Below are 21,943 nucleotides of genomic sequence, written 5' to 3'. Positions count from 1 at the left end.
TTTAAGTGACCTTTGATCACAAATGTCAAAATGTTTCCACACCCTTTCCACACTCAAACAAGAGACAAATTGTTTTTGATAAACTCTAGTATTTATTAAATTATAAATTTTGTAATCAAAAAGAAAAATGCAGACCAAAAAAACCTCAAACTATAAGACTAGACAGCAAAGCCTATGAGAACGCCATGAAGTGTGTTACAAACATTCTGAAACATAAGTTACTGGCTGTTTTCATTTCCATTTCAATAACTTTACTATAAAATAGTTGTTATTCATCTATTTTGAAATCCCAAATTCACATCTATTCATACATTAAATTACGTTTCCTGCTCATAATATCAAGCATCTCACAGGTGCCAAATTTTAGTAATGGTCTTATGCCAATCCATGCAGAAAAATAAGACACAATGCAGGAGTCAGATGAGGACCATTAATGCACAGATAATACAAACACACTGGCCAAAAGAACTACAGAAGTTTTTAAAAACTATAAAGTAAACAGACCTCAAGAAAACTGGGTTATTACTAAACAGCTCTCAACTATTAACACCCAAGTTCCTTACATTAAATAAATTTCTCAACAGAGACATGTTAGACATTTTAATTATGAGTCTATCCTTCCCATACCCCTTCCCACCCCAACTCCCAAAATGCACTACTAGGGATGAGTATAATGTTATGTGGGCAGAAATTTACAGGTAACCCTTTCAACCTTGAGCATGGAGCTGAAGACATTTTTATTTAAACTTCAGTTACTGTGCATTGTCCATCAGGCCTTCTAGATCTGACACTCACTGTTCCACCCCCTGCTACTGATCGATCAGTTCCCGATCGATCTGATCGATCGGGTACTGTCTGGTTTGCATTAGAAACCAAAAGTCTCTGTTGGGTCAAGGAGTGCTGTGCAACAACTGCAGATACATCCTCACTATCACTACTGGCATCTGATTCAGTTTCTTCAATGGAGGTGTCTGGTGCTGGTACCCTGCCTGAAGATGGTGATTCATGATCTTCTTCTCCTTCTCCCCTATGACTCCTTTCAGCTGTGTTGTCTCCACTGAGTTGAAAATGAGCAAAAGAGTCTTCCAGAGAAGTGCTTGCATCAGGGGATGGTGTTGCAGGGCTTGTTAACTGACCATCTACTGACGTTAGGGGCCTTACAGAAGACACTAGGGGCTGAACAGAAGCTCCACTCTGTGCTGATACACTGTCCGCTCCGTCAGCAGAGCTCTCTCTTGCTAGGTTTACGGTATTAGCATCACAGTCTAGCCTAAGTCCAGCTACTCCCTTCTTTGGTATATCTATTATATCTCGCTTAATCTTCCTGCGACGTCCATGTTCATTTCTCCTATATTGAACCATATTTTCAAGATCAGCGACATACAGAAAGCCAGCAATTAACATTTCAGTGTTCTTTTTACCTTTGGAAAAAGCATCTTCCAGCTCTCTACTAGTGCGCTCATCGTACTGCCACCACCCATTTCTTCCTTCATAATACCACGCATATTCACCATTTCCTCTACTTGCTGCCTTGAGTTCTTCTGGTGACAACAAGGTTGGCTTGTCAAGGAAATCCTCGGGAATTTCTTGTCGACAAAGAGCACACCGCTTTCCAAGCCATGAAGCTCCTTTTACACATAGATAGCAGAAAACGTGCTTACAGGGCAGACTGACTGGATGAACACATGTTTGCAGACAAATGGCACATTCAGGGACGGTTAAAGAAGGTGCAGTATTAGAACAGGACTCGTTTGCTTTCCTGTTTGTAGGAAGCATGTTTATTGAATGATCAATTTCACCACAGCCAGCCATCCTAAGAAAAAATACGTATAATATTAAAGTCATGTTTTAATTATTGCAATATCTTAATTTAACAATTATGAAAACACTAACCACCTATGACGCGCATTATATGCAAGCCACATACTAGACAATGGGGATATCACTATGAAAGTAAAGGAAAAACTCTCCAACCGATGAAAACTTTTTGTAAGCATTTACTTGTACATACCTTGGGAATGTATAAAAATTCCATCAGTGTACTTACAGATCAGCCCTGGAGAAACACACTGAAGAACTATATAATGAAAAGCTGCATCCAGTGAAGGGAAAAGGATACCTTGAATCATGGCAGCTATTATACAGTGAAATGAATGCTAGACAAGAAATCTAAAAATCTGAGTTTTAGAGTCCTTTATTAATTATGTGCTCTTAGGCACTCAGTTAAACCGTTAGTCTAAATTTCCTTACCTGCAAATCAGAGTTTACAAAGCTCAGGTAAAAATGGACAAAAAAAGTGCTTTGTAATCACTAAAGCTTCATAAAGGTAACAATCATATAAGACCAAAGGAGAAAATAACATGAATATTGAAGATCCCCTGAAGAGGAGGAAGAAAAAAGATTTGTCAAATTGGATGTATCTAGCTTAAACACTGACATAAAATTTATAATTTCTGCCTTATTGATTCAGATAAACATTTACTGAACACCTGCCATGTTCCAGATACAATACTAAGTACTGATGGGTCTAAAGATAAATAAGACACACAACTACTCTGTTAAATAAGGAAACATACATGCAGATAATTACAATATGGCCTGATTCCTGCATAATCAAAATGTGTTAACATACTTACTAAAATAACAGTAAGAGAGAGATGAGAGGATGGACATAGGTTAGAAAGTTTAGTGTTCATTCAGAGGGGCTGGGCAGTGGAGCAGATTCCAGGCAGAAGCATATGCAAGACACTGAGTCAAATAGTCATACAAGCAATGGAAAAGCAGGAGATGAACGTGTAAAGGTCATCAAAAGCTAAGTCATGAAAGCCTTATTGTGTTATTGTGCCCTGCCAAGGAAACATCTAATTTTTTTCCCCATGGTAAAAAAAAAAAAAAAAGACATTTTAAAAGGGGAGAAAATAATGGAGTAAACAAACCACTGATAAGTAAAAAAGACTGAGAAATGAAGATGAAGATGGCAGAGATTGGAAGCTTAAAATGAATGACAATCTCTGTGCCAGCTAATTCTGCCATTCTAAATGGGTCAGTAGTTACAAAAGATATAGTCAACAAGAATGCTTACGCTCATCAAAAATTGAAAAACAATAATCCTAGGCTATCATCACAGCACATTCAATCTTAAAACAATCCTTTTTCTTTTTTTTCTTTTTACTGCCTTTTCTGTTCTTGGTTCCTCAATAGACAAGGCTCAAAAAGATGGCAATTTTCTAGTAAAGGAAGCAACACATTAAGTTTTTAAAAAGATGGCACGTATCTAGTAAAGGAAGCAACACAGTCTCAATGGAAGAACTGATCACTAAAATGTTTAATTTCCAAATTATTTTCAACTTTTAATAACATTTCCAATCAATTCCTTTACCAGAAATTCTAGGTTATAGACATCAAGAAAGTACAACTTTTTCCTAACCTATGGAAAGTTCTAAGTCAGGGGTGTCTAATCTTTTGGTTTCCCTGGGCCACACTGGAAGAAAAAATTGTCTTGGGCCACACATAAAATGCATTAACACTAATCATAGCTGATCAGCTAAAAAAAAAAAAATCACATAATGTTTTAAGAAAGCTTATGAATTTGTGTTAGGCTGCATTCAAAGCCATCCTGGGCCACATGTGGCCCACAAGTTGGATAAGCTTGTTCTAAGTAAACCCTAATAGGACGTCTTAATATGTTAAGCACTATAAAAGCTTTCAAATATTTTGAGATAAACACTTGCCTTCAAAGATCTTGTAACTTGAAACAACAATAAGTTACAAAAGAAGGCATATGTTTTTAAAATAGCCAATTAACATTCCCTGCCTATTTCCTCCCCTAAAAGAATTGGCTGTGCACACATTTTGTTAGGTTTTCAGAAACTCTCACCCCTTTCAATTTAGGTCAAAAAAGTTAGTTTCCATAAAATTCCTGAAAATCTTTTTGTTCCAAGTTCCATATTTATTTAAAGCTCCAATTAAGAAAAAGAAAACAAGAAAGTGATCCATTTACAAGTAATAATTTAAGAAAGATTCTACTCATGATTCTATTCATGAGACTAAATAGAAAAATGGGCTGATGACCATCATTACTTTGAAAAAACAACAGCAACATCTTTATATAAGTCTACATCTTAAACCATCTAAGTACCTTATGAACAAAGGACAGGCTCATAAATTTAAAACATAAATAAAAATAGAGTCTGGTAAAATGTAAACAAGATACCCAACATGTCACGTGGACCAATGACATGTTTTTAAATACATAATTCCAAACCTATTGTATTTGCTTTAAGTAAATTGGCCCAAGAAGTCAGTTTTCCATCACATACAGCTTGTTTATCTACAGAAAAAAGTTTTCAACCTGAAAACATTATCCTCCACCCTACTTAATATGATCAATATTTTGCATGACTCTTACTGTTGCATTTATGAATAAACCGAAACACGTAATTTCAAAACTAAGAAAGCAATTACAATCATCCCAGGAGAAGGCATGAATTATAACAACAACATAATTGGAAAGGCAAAACAATTCTGTTTGTGCAGGTATTTTGGTTCCATCATCAGAATGAAGTAAAGTTGGACAAAGTTAATCTGAAAACAATGGACACCAGACAGCTAAATGGTCATTATTTCATCTGAAGCACTCTTAACTATCAATTTGCCATAGTAATTTATAAATTCTGATTCTGTTTAGCCCATCAAGTATACTGTTAGTCTATCACCAACTAACAAATGAGCAGAAAAACAGTAGTATTTCTTATTTAATTCTGAATGAGGCACATGCAATAAGTAAGATACAGATAAAACGTGTAACAAGACAGACACAAAGTAACCCCAAACTGCTAGTCTACCTATAAGACATACTTCAAGGCTTTTTAAAAAACCATTTTAATCTACCCTACAGTCTCTGTTTTGCAGTTTCAATGATCTTAAAACAGGTGGGAGACTAAATGCATGCAGATGATCATACCAATATGTAAATAAGAAAGCTTTTCCCCTCCCTTTGTGTAGAGCAAGTATTAATGCTAATCAAAAGAGGTATTCCCTATCTCATAAACGTCTCAGAAAATTCTAATTTTGAATCATTTTGAAAAAGGGAATTCATTTCCAGTTTACTAAGAATTTAATACACAGAAATTTGGAGTGATGTTAGTCCAATTCTATTAATAAGTATAATACATCATTTACTTTCAAAGACGCTTTTACTGAATTCTTCATGTGATATTCCAACTTTTAAGTATAAATCCCCTTCTTCCAATAGATAAACCATGTGAAATATTTCTGCCAGACTAATAAGAGTCTATTAATACTAAGTCTTCTTCTCAAGAAGACAAAATATAGAGGGGTATGGGCAGAGTTAGTGGAAATCTCCAAGAACTCAGATTTCCTTGAAACTTCTTGGACAACTAGTCGAATGAAAGGCAAAATTATTATAAGCAAAAAAGATCTTTAGTATATGTAGTATTCAAGAAATTTTTAGCCAGCAATAAAAACTCCTAATATTAAAAATCAGATTTTTAAAGTCTGAATTCAGAATCCAATTACAGACACACAAAAAGGGAACAATCCTACACATAATTTCAAGGGGCTTAAGGATTTCTATGAAGCTGGTCCACATATGAACCACTAATGAGACAAGAGGAGTTCATTGAAAGGTTTTACGTCAGGAAATAACAGCCAGTTTAGTAGCTTCCAGACCATTTGAACAGCAGGTTGGAGGAAAGTTTGGTAATGCAGGAGGAGGTATGGCGAAAGGGAAACTAGAATATCCAGGTAGTAATGCAAGTATAAGATAATTAGAGGGAGGGTGCTGATGTAAGTTTCCAACAAAAGAATATAAGAATGCTAAGGAAAAAGAAATGAAAGCATTTGGTTACTGATGGATGGTGACACATTCACCAAAATTCAGAATTTGAGGCGAGTTCTGTCTCAGACATAATGATTTTATTAAGGTCTCCAGGTGGAGATAGGTAGATGACAGCTGAATTTACTAGTTTGATACTCCAAGAATAAATCTGAGCTGAAAAAAGTCTGGTAACTCACCAACACATACATGGTCCTTGGAGCCATGAAAATGAGTAAATGCCCAAATTAAACCTGTAGAGAGAGCAGTCAAAAGGGCCAACCACAGAATCTTGAATTCCTCCAATATCTGTGAGGTAAAATAGCCAGGAAGGGGTGTAAGGAATGGTCAGAGAAGAACAGGGAATAAAGATAGACCACCACCGCAAAAGCCAACAAGGGAGACATTCGCAAAAAAGAATAAGCAAGTTACTCTAAGTGACAAAAATTTCACCATACAATTCACTTTTGTGTGGGGCAAAAGTTGTGAACCCCACACACTTAATAGCTATTTTGATTTCCTAAACACCATCAATCCCAGTAAACTTTTACTCAGCCAAGACATCTTTCTTTCCCTATTCCCCAGAGACTATCATAAAACTTCTCTCTCCTAATTTATCGATATACTAACACCTGTATCACTGAGAAATTAGGTAAGTCAAAAATAAATCCTGAAAATCTATCTTTACCTTTACTCTGTCTTATCATTATTCCTCCTGGCTCAATATGGGGTACTGCTACTTGTTTACAAAGCTAACCCCTCAACATCTAGTTAGTACTGTCCCCTAACTCCTCCAAGACTGATCAATATACTCTGTCCCTAAGTATCAAAATTAAGATTGATTGTATGCAAATAAATGTAAAATCTGATAATATAGTAAGTACTAAATAAATGTTCATTCCCTGCACTTATTTTGAAGTCTCTTTCTCCTACCCTGCCTCCCACGTTACTGTTCCCTGACTCCTCTAAAATGTGTTGATGATTAGGCAGCTGTTTCCCTCCTCATTCCCTTGTCTTGAAAAATATTTCCTAATTTTCTTTGACTGTTAAAATTCTACTCATTCTTTAAAGGCAAGGTGAAACTTATTCTGTTCACTCTGAACCCTTCAGATGAAATTAATCTCTTCCTCTGTTCAGTTTCAATAGCATCTTATTGTTACCTTAAATGGCATCTATTCCACTGTTTGTTAATTACATACATGTCTCATTTACTGGATCATAGTAAGTTCCTTGATGACCAGCACCTAGACTATCTGACCTATTAAGATTTTTAAAAATGTATACAGATAGATACATGGACAGGATTAAATAAAATATATATTTTTAAAGACAAATGCTTATTAGTATCATTTTTCAATTATCAAATTTTCAATACTGAATAAAAATAATATGGTCATACTTTTAATAATTATTGTTAACATGTATCATTACATGTAACCAGTATCATACTGGAAGAGTAGAAAGCAAGAGTTTTATATCAAACTGGGAAAATGTGAAATAGCATCTACCAAGGTCACTCTTGGTCTAGTAAGAAAAACACGGTAATTAAAAGTCAATAAAATATTCACTACATTTTTCATGAATGACATCAAGTTGCATAGGGCTTATATTAATTTAGAAAACAGAAATATATTCATAGTGAGAAATGTTTCATCAATATGGTGAAGTTAAATATGGACAAATCCAAGGTAGTGTGTAACACTTTAAAGCATATCATACAAAGATAAATGATGAAAGCACAACTAGTAAAACTGGGGATCAGAGTGAAGTGATATGAATAAAATGCAATGATGTATTACATTAAAAAAATCAATTATGTAGAAATTCCTTTAATTTAATGAAACAAGTTTTTAGAACCAGAGTTTTCATAACCTAGCAGTCTGTCTTATTTATAAAAGCTAGTACTACTTGCCTAGCTTAGTTATTTAAGAAAATTATTATGTAAAAAGAAGGTAGAACCCAGAGGATCTGGAGATCTCTGCAGTATTTTAGCATTCTTTGAGCAAACTCCTGTGTCTTCAGTTTTTCTTATAGAGATTTTTCCCTCTGAGGAGACTTGAAAATCTACATTAATGATAACTTAATGTAAATAAATTGTTAATAAAGCACCTATAAGTCAAAACAAAATGCTCATTTAATATAATTAAAACTAAATATGACAGATACTCAATTTACTACACTTTAAACCAATCCATTTAATTTACTGCAGCACTGAAAAAAAACATGATGCTACACTTACATTTCTATTACAGATCCCACAGATGCCTGCCACAAAAATAAAGCATTTTCTTCACCAGCAGTCAGCCAGCTCACAGTATTTTCTCTTCCACTGCTGGTTCATTCTTTGTGCTGCAAAAGAAAAAAGAGTAATTAAGATCAAGAGAATCAGTTAATTATGTATAATCCTTTCACAAAATTCAGTGGAAAACTTTATCTTAAAAGTGGGAAAAATTAAAGACAAGATGCATGCTTTTACCACTGCTATTCAACATGACTGTAAGTTCTAGTAGAGCAAATTAGGGAAAAGAGATAAAGGCATACAGACGGGTAAGGAGGAAGTAAAACTATATCTATTCTCTCTAGATAGATCTCATAGAATCCCCAAGAAAGCTAATAAACAAATTCAGCAAAGTTGCAGGTTACAAGTTTGACACACAAAAAAATCAGTTGTGTTCTGATACACCAGCAGACAACAATCCAAAAAAGAAATCAAGAAAACAGTTCATTCATAAAGTAACTAAGGGAATAAAATAGCCAGGAATCAACTTAACCCAGGAGGTGAAAGACTTGTACACAGAAAACTATAAAGCATTACTGAAAGAAATTAAAGAAGAGCTAAGTAAATAGACAAGTGATGTATGGATTGGAAGACTTAACATATTAAAATGACAATACTACCCAAAGTGATCTACAGATTCAACATAATTCCTATCACAATTCCAACAACCTTTTTTGCAGAAATGGAAAAGCAATCCTCAAATTCATATGGAATTGCAAAGGACCCTAAGTAACTCAAACAATCCTGAAAAATCCAATGTCAAAACTTATTACAAAGCTAAGGTAACAAGACAGTCTGGTGCTGGCATAGGATAGATAAATACACCAATGATATAGAATTGAAAGTCCAGAAATAAACTCATACATCAATAGCCAACTGATTTTCCAAAAGGGTGTCAAGTCTACTCAATGGGGGAAAAGAGGAGCCTCTAACTAATGTTGTTGGGACAACTGGATTTCCACATGCAAAATAATTAAGCTGAACCTCTACCTTATACTATATATAAAAGTTAACTCAGAATGAATCAATAACCTAAATATGAGAAATAAAACCATAAAACTCTTAAAAGAAAACATAGGAGCAAATCTTCATGGCCTTAGATTTGCAATGGATTCCTAGATATGACATCAAAAGCATGAGAAACATAGGAAATAAATTGGGCTTTATATAAGTTTAAAATTTTTGTGCATCAAAAGACACTGTTAAGAAAATAAAAAGACAAACTGCAGAATGGGAGAATATCTTGGCAAATCATGTATCTGATAAAGGTTTAATATCCAGAATATGTAAAGAACTACAGCTCAACAACAAAGACAAACCAATTAAAAAGTGAGCAAAAAAATTAGTAAAGAACTTAAGATATACAAATGGCCAATAAACACATAAAAAGATCCTTAACATTATTAGTAATTAGGGAAATGTAAATCAAAATCACAATGATACATCTATAAGGATGCTACAACTTTTTTAAAGGGAAAATTTTAAGTGTTGGTGAGGATGTAGAAAAATAGGACCTTTGAAAACTGCTGGTAGGAAGGTAAAAGGGTGTAGCTGCTGTGAATAATAATTTGTTGCTTCCTCAAAAAGCTAAACATAATTACCAATATAACCCAGCAATGCCACTCCCAGGGATATAGCAATAGAATTGAAGAGGTTCTCAGATATTTGTATGCCAATATTCACTGCGGAAATATTGGGCAAAAGGTGGACACAATTCAAGTATCTACCAACAGATGAATGAATAAATAAAATGTGGTCTATAAATACAACAGTAGTACATTATTCAGTAATAAAAAGAAATATGTGCTACAATATAGATGCACCTTGAAAACATACTAATAAGCCAGATACAGAAAAGTATTATATGATTCCACTTACATGAAATATCAAGAAGAGGCAAATTCATAGAAGCAGAAGGTATCAGAGGTTACCAGAGACTGAGGGAAGGAAAGTGGGGAGTTATTGCCTAATGGGTACAGAGCTTCTGTTTGTAATGCTAAAAAAAAGTTGTGGAAAATCTATAATGGTGATGGTTGCATAATATTGTAAATGAAATTAACTACATGGAATTGTACTCTTAAAAACCTGTACCATCTCAGTCATTAATCTTCTTTCTTCTCATTTAATATTTCCATGTCCACTTCACCATGTCCACTACAGGACGCACATCATATTACACAGAATAATCAAGAACACATAATAACTAAAGAAATGATAGATCTCACAGTAAACACAAGATAGAAGACACTTCAATCTTCTTTTAGTTCCATGTGGCTCTCATACTATGGGCATCTATCTCCCTACGGTATCTTAAGATTCTAGTGTTTAAAGAAACATATTCTTAATGCCATTATGTGGCCTCTAAATACAAGCTGACTTATCCTACCAAAAGTTTAACAGAACAAACAATTTGTTTTAAAATCAGGTAACTTTCAAAAGTAACTGACTGTGATGGTTAATACTGAGTGTCAACTTGATTGGATTGAAGGATACAAAGTATTGATCCTGGGTGTGTCTGTGAGGGTGTTGCCAAGAGATTAACATTTGAGTCAGTGGGCTGGGAAAGGCAGACTCACCCTTAATCTGGTGGGCACAATCTAATCAGCTGCCAGCGAATATAAAGCGGGCAGAAAAATGTGAAAAAGAGAGATGGGCCTAGCCTCCCAGCCTACATCTTTCTCCTGTACTGGATGCTTCCTGCCCTCGAACATCGGACTCCAAGTTCTTCAGTTTTGGGACTCGGACTGGCTTTCCTTGCAGACAGCCTGTTGTGGGACTTTGTGATCATGTAAGCTAATACTTAATAAACTCATATATATATTCTATTAGTTCTGTCCCTCTAGAGAACACTGCCTAATATACTGACTAAACAAGGTTTCTAAGTAACCTTTTTGTTTTACTCTGACTTTAGATAAAATGGACTCCACTATTTTGACTTTCCTCTCAACCCTTTCACTACCTTCAAGGAGCCTACAACTTCAATGGCATCAAAGAAGGCTATGTTCGTTTCCTTGCTGCAGCCTACTCCAAACAGAAACTGCACATTTTCATACACTCCCTATATATAGGACAGGAGGAGACAATTTACTGCTCCAACATCATTTTCTTTCAAGTCTCTATCACACTGACTTTAACATACCCCATAATCCCCTAAAACTGCTCTCTCACCACCTGTAAGGGATTAATGTCATCTTTTCACCACTGATCATCCTCTTCATCCTAACTCCTGACATGACTATGAGCCTATTTAAATAGCCTTGAAAATGAACCATCCAACACCTATTGCACAGGTTCTTAAACTTGTCCCAACTTCTATTCATCAGAATCACTGAAACTGCTTGTTAGAAATACATATTCTCAGCCCCTTTCCTTAGAAATTCTAGGCCAGTAGACATAGGTTTAAACCTAGGAATCTCACCCCAGGTGCTACTCATGCCTTAGTCCTTCAAATACAATCTGAGAAACACCATCCTCAATTTTCAGTTCCTTAAATCCTAAATTCGAAGAAATTAATCTACTCTCCAGCAACCAAATATTATAATCACATTTGAAACTAGTTGTCATCTAAACTGCTGCCTCTCTGAAATCTTAATCCGACTCTCAGATCACAAGCTCTGGTTCTTCCAGCCTACTCATTCCCACACCTGCTCTTCAATTTCATGGGGACCTACCATCTCTTGACCATCTCCTTTCCTTTATCCAGTTCTTGATCTCATTTCCTTTCCTGCCCATTCTGGAACCCAATCTTTTTTTACTTCTTAAGAGAACCCTTGGCCCCCTCATATCTTTATCTCACATACACACATTTTACAAACCCCCATTTCTGCATAATTCTTACAATATGACATCTCAGGTTTCATGCCTTAACTACTTTGTGTTCACGGAGAAAAAGAGAAAGTCCTTTCTCTCACCACACGGCCCCCTGCTCCCCTACCCCCAACCAACCACACCATAAATTCTGTGAACTTTTATTCCTAATCCCTCTGGAATCTATCCTGTACTCTCTACCCACTGCTAGTGCCCTAGTAACTCTCACCTGGACTACTGTTCAGCCTGATTATCTTGTGTCAGTATCACCCTCAAATTCATTTATTAAGCCTTTGAGTGAGATTCTCTTTCTCTCTCTCTCTCTCTCTCTCTCTCTCACACACACACACCACACACACTCTACAGTCTGTTTCCCAGGCTAGAATGCTGTGGCATGATCATAGCTCACTACAACTTCAAACTGCTTGGCTCAAGCGATCCTCCCATCTCAGCCTCCCAAGTAGCTAGGATTGATTGATATATTTAAAAGGCAAAATGGACCAGGTTTCTTCCACATGTGAAGCACAATATTGGCTCCTCAGCCTACACAATAAAGACAAAGCTCCTTAGGACAACATTAAAAGGTTTTAAAGATCTAAACTGTAAATAACTAGTCTCTAGTCTTTTTTATCTTCAACCACTACCCACAGATTAATAATCTAGTTCTATCAAATTACTTATAGTCCTGCAAACCTCCCTTTATAGCTCTGTATTTCCTCCTGCCTGGTACAATCTATTCCCTTTTACAGCTTATGAATGCCTATTTGTTCTTTAATATATTACACAGAAATGGTTATCTCTACCATTTTCTCTGACTACCTCCAGAAAGTTAACTGTTCTCTCCTCTATATTTTGTATGTTTTTCTATTACTGAATTTATCACATGCACTAATTTCATTCATTTGTGAAGTCTGACTCTTCTGTGAAATCATGAATCCCCTGAAGATAGGGAGCTTTTTATATCTTTAAATAGCTAGTAAACTGTCAACCAATTTTTGTTGAACTGATATTTTTTGGATGAATGAAAAATCAACTCCTAAAAGTAACTATTATGAGGAACAGAATATCAAAGGATTAGATTTATTCAAATAACACAACACTTGAGTTCTAATTGTGAACAAGGCACCCAGCTGGAATCTGTAAGATACATAAAAATATCTAAGTTCTAATCCTTGCTTTATATAACAAAATCTAAATGAGTTCCTACATTTACAAATATAAAATTCAACCCATCTTTGTATCTTTTGGCAAGCAAATCATTTACCCAGCTATTGTTCATTGGCAATGAATTCTCCAAAATGGAGATAAAAATCTAAGCATAAACCAAGATGGGTTTCTGAACAGCCAAAACAGCTTCACAAAGCTCTTTCCCCAATAAAGCTTCTGATTCTTCACTAGGATGACCACATAGGTCAGCCCAGCATCTGTCCAGTTTGCCCTTGGTCTCCCAACAAAAGTGTTCCAGTTCAGAAAAATTACACAGACATTCTACCTTTTACCCATCACAAAGGTTTTCGGACCATCACTCAAAAGTCAATTTGCTCTTTACCCACAATTCTTTTGTTTTGTTTTGTTTTGTTTTAAGAGACAGGGTCTGTTAACCAGGCGGGAGTCCAGTGGTATGATTGCAGGTAACTTAAACCTCAAACTCCTGGCCTCATGTGATGCTCCTACCACAGACTCCCAAAGTGTTGGGATTACAGGTGAAGGCCACCATGCCCAGCCTTTAACCACAATTCTAACTTGAAGTTTTTGGTCCACAAAGTCTTGCTGAGTGTTGCTGTTGGTCATTAGCACTGCCTATCCTTTGCTATCTTACAAGTCTTTTAAGATGTACCAATCCATCCTTCTCAGAACCTAATTGACTGTTAAAACCTCTACTGTGAAGATTCAACTAAAACACTTCTTCTAAAAATTTCGTTTAATCACTATTTGTACTTTAATAATTGAGATGTGTAGAAGGTACCATTTTATTCCTATGAAATACACAAAAAATGTCCTTGTTTCTAATTCTCCTTATCTCCTGAATGCATTTATACATTATCTCTAACCAATCTAATTTATTCCTCTCTATTCACTTACTTTACTTAGGTCTTATCCATAAATATTTTACCTCCGAAACAAAAGTTGATCCTTAAAGGAATCTAAGTTAACTGAAACAAAGCAGCTTCAAAATAAGTACAAAAAAATCCTCTAAAGAACCCATATTTGGACACCCAAATAAGCTGTGATCTTTTCTATAAAACTATTTCACATCACTGAAATAAAGCTATAGCCACAAATATTAAAGTGAAAGCTTTGCTACATATCCACTAGAACAAAGGTACTAAAAAAAAATCTAATTCAAGGAGATGCATTCTCTCATTCTGCTTTCCTTATTTGAAGACTAATGATTAAATTCAAGTAACTTATCAATAGCAAAATTATTTGAAAAAGCCCCTCATAAAGAAAACACACACACATACAAACCCAGGAGCAGAGAACTATTTACTTAATAGTACTGAAATAACAGCAAAGTATCTATGAATAATGACTTTCCATCAATATAAACTTTCTCCTTCAACAGAGAGAACACCTTGCCCTCTTTACACTCCTCTAGTCCAGTTATGTTTAGCAGTAAACAAAAGAATGTATCAGTGACCATAACTCACATTCCAGTATCTTTCTTTACATTAATGCCATTTTCAAAATAACACAGCCAAAGACATATTTATTTAGCCTATTTCTTCAATTTTTTTTTTTCTAATTCTGGCCTGAAGTCATTTCTAGGACTTCCTTAGAAATGGCTTTCTCTAATTTTCAAAATATTGATGATTTCATTTCTTTCTTCAAAGATCTTTGACAATAACCTCATACAGCTGACCCTTCAACAACACAGGTTGGAAATGAACAAGTTGACTTATATACGTAGTTTTTTCAATAAATATGTTGGAAATTTTTTTGGAGATTTGTGACAATTTGAAAAAACTTGCAAATGAATCATGTAGTCTTGAAACATCAAAAAAAGGAAAAGAAAAAATTAGGTATATTATGAATGCATAAAACATATAGTCCATTTTATCATTTAGTATTATAAAATACAGAGAAATTATAAGAAGTTAAAGTGTATCAAAACTTAGCAAACACAGACACATATGGTGCCACTTGAGGTGGTACAAGACATTTAAACAAATGTAAAGATGCAGTATGAATCATAGCTGTATAAAATTAATTGTAGTACATAATAATTTCCTGTTGCTATTATGAATTTCCACTTAAAATGCTGTGGACACTAATAATCTCTGCATGTATTGGAGTAAAACGTAATCTCTTGTTCTTGTGTATTTTTCATCATGTTTAGTACAATACCATAAACCTTGAATAACACCATGGGACCCATGTGAAGTGCCACTAGTGATACTAGAAGTGCTCCCAAGAAGCCAAGAAAAGTCATGTCATTACAAGAAGTTAAATTACTTGGTATGCACCCTGGATGGGTCTGCAGCTGCAGTTACCCATCATTTCAGACAGACACCTTGTAAACTGGTAACATAAACACAGTATCGGTAAATGCAGTACTGTAAATGTATTTTTTCTTCCTTAGGAATTTATTTTCCTTTAGCTTATTGTAAGAATATAGCATATAATGCATATAACAAACATAACGTGTTAACTAACTTTACAGTAGGCTATTAGTAGTTAAATTTGGGGGAAGTCAAAACTTATACTCAGATTTTTGATTGTGCAAGGGGTTGGCACCTTTAACCCCATGTTGCTCAAGGGTCAATTGTACTGCCCTCTTGTTGTCTTTGAGCATTCTTTTATTTCACCTCTAATTATGCATTATCTTTCAAAAAAAACCTTTGTATAGAACAACATAACCAGGTTCTTCTTGGCTGAGATTTAGCAATCTTATGCAACCAACAAAAGTGACTCCAGATAAAAGCAGACAAAAAACTTAACAGATGTAAACAGGAATCCTACAGTAGCCCTGAGAGTCCACAGTTCACATAATTTTAGTAAATCTTGCATGTTTTGGTGACTTTTTCAATTTCTATATCCTCATGAATAATTTTTTCAAAGTGCAGACTAACTGGATAAACAATGGGGAAGAAAAATGAATTAAAACTAATATAACGCTCTAGATCCTAGCTATACAAACTGGGATTCCCAGCTAGTACTATCAGCACTACCTGGGAGCTCTTCACAAATGAAAATCCTAAGTGCCACCCTAGACCTACAGAACCAGATCTCCAAGTGATTCGCATATTAGTTAGTGAAACACTACCAAATCCATATGTCACTGAATCCTCAAAACAACCCTGTGAAATACAACTATACCTATTTCACAAATGAGGAAGCCTAAGCTCAGGAAGTTAAATGACTTACCCAAAGTCAAAGCCATCAATATTGGGAGATGCAATTCAAACTCAAATATACCTTTAAAAAAGTCTTTCTACAATGTATTGTCTCTCACAGAAAAGGTCACGTATTATCTAATAGAAATATGATGCAAGCCACATATGCATTTTCAAATTTTCTCTTAGCCACATTAATAATAAAAAGAGGCAGGGCATGGTGCCTCACATCTGTAATCCCAGCACTTTGTGGGTAGTGACACAGGAGGATGGCTTGAGCCTAGGAGTTATAGACCAGCCTGGGCAAGATGGTGAGACCCCCACTTCTACAAAAATAATAATAGAAAGAAACAGGTAAAATTAATTTCAATAATATATTTTATTTAATCCAACGTTTCTACATTACCGCTTCAAGATGTTTCAATATAAATTGTTAATGTAATATTTTATGTTCTTGGGTAAGCGTATGCATACTCTTTGAAATCCAGTGTGTATTTTACACTTACAGCACAACTTAATTCAGACTGGATACATGTCAAGTGTTCAATAACTCCATGTGGCTAGTGGCTACTTTACTGGGCAATGCTGGTCTAGAATGTCTCGCATATTAATCTTGTTAAATACAAAACTGACAAGTCACTACAGGAATTGTTTAATAGAGACAATGAATTCAATGTTAATTTACCTAGACTTTTGCCGAAGACAGATTAAAAAAGAAAACTGCATATTCTGTTATAATCAAAGTTAACGGGTTTAGGTAGCCCCAATTTTGCCAAACTGACCCATCACCTATTAACTCTGAGAATTTATACAGTTGACCCTTGAACAATGTGAAAAGTTAAGAGTGTCTACCCGCTGTGCAGTCAAAATTCCATGTAAACTTTTGAGTTTCCAAAAACTTAACTACTAACAGCCTACTACAGGCTGGAAGCTTTACTGATAACATAAACAGTGGATTAATATATATTTTGTATGTTGTATTATATATTGTTTCCTTGCAATAAACTAAAAAAAAGAAAACGTTATTTAAAAAATCATAAGGAGGCCAGGTGCAGTGGCACACGCCTGTAATCTCAGCACTTTGGGAAGCTGAGGCAGGCAAATCATGAGGTCAAGAGATCAATACCATCCTGGCCAACATGGTGAAACCCCGTCTCTACTAACAATACAAAAATTAGCTGGGCATGGTGGCGCACACCTGTAGTCCCAGCTAATTGGGAGGCTGAGGCAGGAGAATCTCTTGAATCTGGGAGGTGGAGGTTGCAGTGAGCCAAGATCGCACCACTGCACTCCAGCCTAATGACAGAGCAAGACTCTGTCTCAAAAAAAAAAAAAAAAAATCATAAGGAAGAAAAATATGTTTACATTAAGTAGAAATGGATCATCATAAAGGTCTTCATCCTTTTCAGGAGAAGGAGAAAGAAGCACTGGTTTTCCTCTCTCAGGGGTGGCAGGAGCAGAAAAAAAAAGTATAAGTGGAACTACACAGTTCAAACCTTTGTTCAATGGTCAACTATAATTTCAACTGGGCACAAAATAGGGCATACATGTAATACTTACAACAGTCATGTGAAGAAGCCCTCAGAAAACTCCCACATTATTTGAAACCAAAGATTTTTTTAAAGTTGGAGGAGAAGGGATGCTTTTATTTTAACCAATAGGGGGATGTAAAACACAACAGTATAATTTCAACTACAGGCCAGAATTAATTTGCCAAACATAAATAACTCAAACATACATAATTCCTACTGGAATGAACGACCTGTAAATTTTACACCAAACTTAATATGATGATGTATTAAGAAGGTAACATAAAAAAAAGAAAAAGTCTAAAACCAAATTAGATACTTTGCCCCTAACAATTCTGGAGAAAAAAAACAGTGACAGGTAAAACTTAAAAATATACAAAGGGGTTTAGGGATTATCAATGAATTTAAATCTTGACCCACTCAAATAAGTGAAAAACAAATACAACTAAAAATGAAGTAATATTGTACCATTTATAATTTGTAACAACTCAAAATACTCATACTCCCACTTTTCAAGTCAGTCACAAGATCAAAGTCAAGAGTTTTTTTCAGGTAATAGATTCAAGCAAGCGATTATCTTTAATCAAAGAAAAAGATGAGCATATAACATCAATATAAATACATATAAAAACAAAGACAAATATCAATTATAAATATTTGAAGACTTACTGTATTTTTCCAATTATTAACAGCTAATGTTTAATAAGATTTTTGCCATTTATTCAAAATACACAAACCAGTAAATGTTCTACATGAAATCACTCAGTGACAGAAAGAAAAAATACTTGAAATGTTCCAACTTTTGGTACACAACTCAAAAAAAATTATATATACATAAAAGGAGTAGATAAATCAGGTGTGAGTTAGCAGACACATCTTAGTATTTTTTATAAACCAGTCACAAATTGAGATATGTAACTAAATGCCCTAATGTCTCAATTTTTAGCCCTCATCATCTCCTGCTAAAAATTAGCTGAGAAAAAGCATAGGTCATACTTGGAAACTTCAGACAAAACTCATGTCAACTACATGGGGTCTGATACTTTAAAGAATCACTTCCCTTTAAGACGTTACTATGTGGCAGTCTACTTAACTGCCTTCACAATCTTTATACTAGCGCATTAAACCCTTTAATTTTTCTCAAAACAACAAAAAAGTGAGCTTTGCATTTTATTTCAAAACATGAGATGTAAAAGTGAACAAATATTGTCTTTTAATCATATCACACACAGATGTTTCTTAGCCAGCAACCATTTCATAAATAAGAAAGCTCTTTGGCAAATTATCTGTGTGACCTTGGTCAAGTCATAGCCCCCAGTCTTTTGTTATCTCATCCTACTCTATAATTCTGTAATTCTAAGTTCTAAATGCTTTAATTAGCAGTCAGTTAACAACATTTTGGATTTGAATTAACCCAAAAGGTAATACGCCATGAAAACTAAAGATAGTCCGTAAGTAAGCACAGGTGGTTGTAGCCAAGTGTTACATAAATTGGTTTCTATATCCACAAAGATGTTGTTTCACAAATTCAGATTCCTCAGGCACAAGGCAACCAAGAGAATGGAAAAGGCTCAGTACCTTCTATTACTAACACGGGAGAAAAATACGCATTCGAATTCCCAACTGTCAGTGCTGTTAGATGTTTCCTGGTAGTATATGGTTAACATACAAAATAATATTCTTTAAACAGATCGATATTGTGAAAACAAAAGATTTAATCCTTTAAAAAAAAAAAGTCTGTTCCTTTCCTCTGACAATTTAAGTTAGTGGAGACTGAAACAAAACACTTTGTAAGTTGACATCTCCTTTTAAAAAAAGTTATTTCTTTTCTCTTCTCTTGTCTAAAAGACCAGCTATTTGGAGAAAGTTTTCCTGATTATTATAATTCTACCAAGTTCTGAACAACCAGCGAAGAAAAAAAATATTTAAATGTATTTCCATTCTGCCCACATGATACACTGGCCCATTTAAGACATAAATTCTAAATGAAAGATTGGGCTGAACAACATCCTCCACTTTAAGATATACAAGGCACCAAAACAAACACATCCAAAATCTATTTTTAGAGTGGTGTTCACTCTTCCGGTTTTCTCTTTAAAACGAGATTTACTTGACCTATTTTCATGTGTTTTCAGGGCACCCAGACACTATATACAAACAATATTTTCTAGTCATAAAACAGCAAAGCCAAAATCACAAATCCTGTTATTTGTGTGGGACATTTTCTCCACGTGTCCTTACGTGCCATGTCTTTTAAAAGTCTAAACATAGATTCACTGACTAAAATGTCCTAAGTCTTCCAAATTCTATAATTATATACTAGATTGAATGCCAATATTATACGTTCACATCCCATTTGAAAAGTACACACACGGGGTGGGGGTGATGTGCCCACTACCTGAAATGCCAATCATACAAAGAACAAAGCGTTCCCTATCATCTTTGAGCTTTCTTCTCTCCTCAGTTCTACACTGTTTCGATATTACAAAAATATTAAACAAAATGTTCAAAACTTGACAAATAAGTGCTCACTAAAATGGCACTTAGAGAAAAGAAATTAAAACGTATACCAAAATGATTAACGAGAAAAGATTCTAGTTGCCAGGAATTGTGTGTAAACTTACAGTCCTGTAGGTTTTACCTGTGGAGAGGACGGTTCCATCTCCACACTCTTACAACAATTTTACATTCTTTAGAAGCCTTCGCAAAATAAACAGCGACAACAATGGAAGACCCACACTCCTTCAGACGGGATGGACAGTAGGAAGAGAACTCCCCACCCAACAATCAGAACAAAGCAACAGCCTCAGCTTTTAAGACGCAGAGGGTTTGGAGGCTCAAGGGATATTCTCAGATCTCTTAATTGTTCCGATGCTTCAACAGCCTTCAAAAACAACTAAGAATATGCAGCGCTGGGCTTCACTAGGACAAGGTGCAGGGATTGCTCTCTTCGTATTAGGCAAGACCGAGACACTGAGCAGGAGGAAAAAAAGGAGGAAGAGAGAGAGAAGAGAAAGCAGCAGCCAGAGACACTCCGGGAAAAGGCAAAAATGCAGACTGTACGCCCTGGCTTCGATCTGACCCAAGGCCCAAACTGTCTGACCCCACACGGCAAACAGGGAGCAGGCTACCGCCGAAAAACCATCGCCGCCCCTACACCTCGAGGCCAGAAGGTCCCCGGGTAAAGGCCTGAAACCACGGCCCAGAGGGGAGGAGAGGGACCCGCCTGCCACCCGAGGCAGCGAAGCGGGCTCAGGCGGAAGAGGCTGCGCAGTAATGGCCGCTGCTCCGCCCCTCGCACCCGGACCGAGACCAGCTCCGGCCGTCACCCAGGGCAGGGTCTGCGGCGCCCTCAGGCAGCGCAGGGGCTGTCACGGTCGTCTTGCCTGCCCCAGCAGCCAAGGCGGGGGTGGCGGAAAGGGCTGAGCTGTCCCATCCCGCCTCTGCGCGGACAGCCGGGGCCGCGCCAGCCCAAGGGCGTCCATCTACGTACCGGCCCCTGACCCCGCCGCCGCCCCTCTCAGGCCCCGAGCGCAAGGCCGACCAGGAGTACGTTGCGGCTGGAGGTGACACCGCAAGCTATGCCTCCTCTCCCCGAGTGAGGATCCTAGAGTGGCCGGCGTTCACCCTGCTCCCCCGAGAGGGCCTCGCTCCGACTCCCACCTCTCCGGCCACAGCTGCGGCCACCTCGCAGTCTTTTCTCTCTGGCCTCGGAGCCCGCAGCGGCCGGGAACGCGCGCGGCCGTCACGTGACCACCCGGCGCGTCGCGGAGGAGGGGCCGCGCGGGGCGGAAGCCGCGCCGCGCCGCGCCGCGCCGCGCCGCGCACCCGCATCCGCAGCCGCAGCCGCGAGCTCGCTCCGGTGCCTCCTCGTTCTGCCCCTGTCTCGCGCCGCTGCCTGCCGGTACTCTCTTGCCTGTGGGGACCGGCGACTTCGCTGCTTGGATTCTTCTGGCTTCTTTAGAGTGTGCGCTTGCTTTGTATTAGGGCCCAGAGGCTCTGAAAGAATGCAGTTCCAGCAGAAAGAGATTTGGGGTGGAGGAAGTAAAACGTGTGTAGGTCCGGCAGGTGGTGCTGCTCAAAAATCCAGCTTTGCTATCCCGAGGAAGCCCTGGGGCGCCTAGCTGAGTTTCGGCTTGAAGATCCCTTAGCAAAA

General features: G+C 36.8%; 1 protein-coding gene across 5 annotated transcripts; it reads right to left on the bottom strand.

Annotated features, from left to right (window-relative positions):
* Positions 1–72: 72 nt before the first annotated feature.
* Positions 73–21,688, bottom strand: RNF146 (ring finger protein 146). 5 transcript variants are annotated; one of them, XM_063724703.1, is made up of 4 exons: positions 21,451–21,688; positions 8,076–8,185; positions 6,037–6,145; positions 73–1,813 (listed from the first exon to the last, which is right to left on the bottom strand). In XM_063724703.1, the coding sequence occupies exons 3-4, from the start codon at positions 6,042–6,044 to the stop codon at positions 742–744; spliced, it is 1,080 nt and encodes a 359-aa protein (XP_063580773.1). In that variant the 5' UTR covers positions 6,045–6,145; positions 8,076–8,185; positions 21,451–21,688; the 3' UTR covers positions 73–741.
* Positions 21,689–21,943: the final 255 nt, after the last annotated feature.

Source organism: Pongo abelii, chromosome 5 (genome assembly GCF_028885655.2).
Source record: "Pongo abelii isolate AG06213 chromosome 5, NHGRI_mPonAbe1-v2.0_pri, whole genome shotgun sequence".
In the NCBI taxonomy this organism is placed as follows: Eukaryota; Metazoa; Chordata; class Mammalia; order Primates; family Hominidae; genus Pongo; species Pongo abelii.
This window is presented reverse-complemented; position numbering and strand designations above follow the sequence as displayed.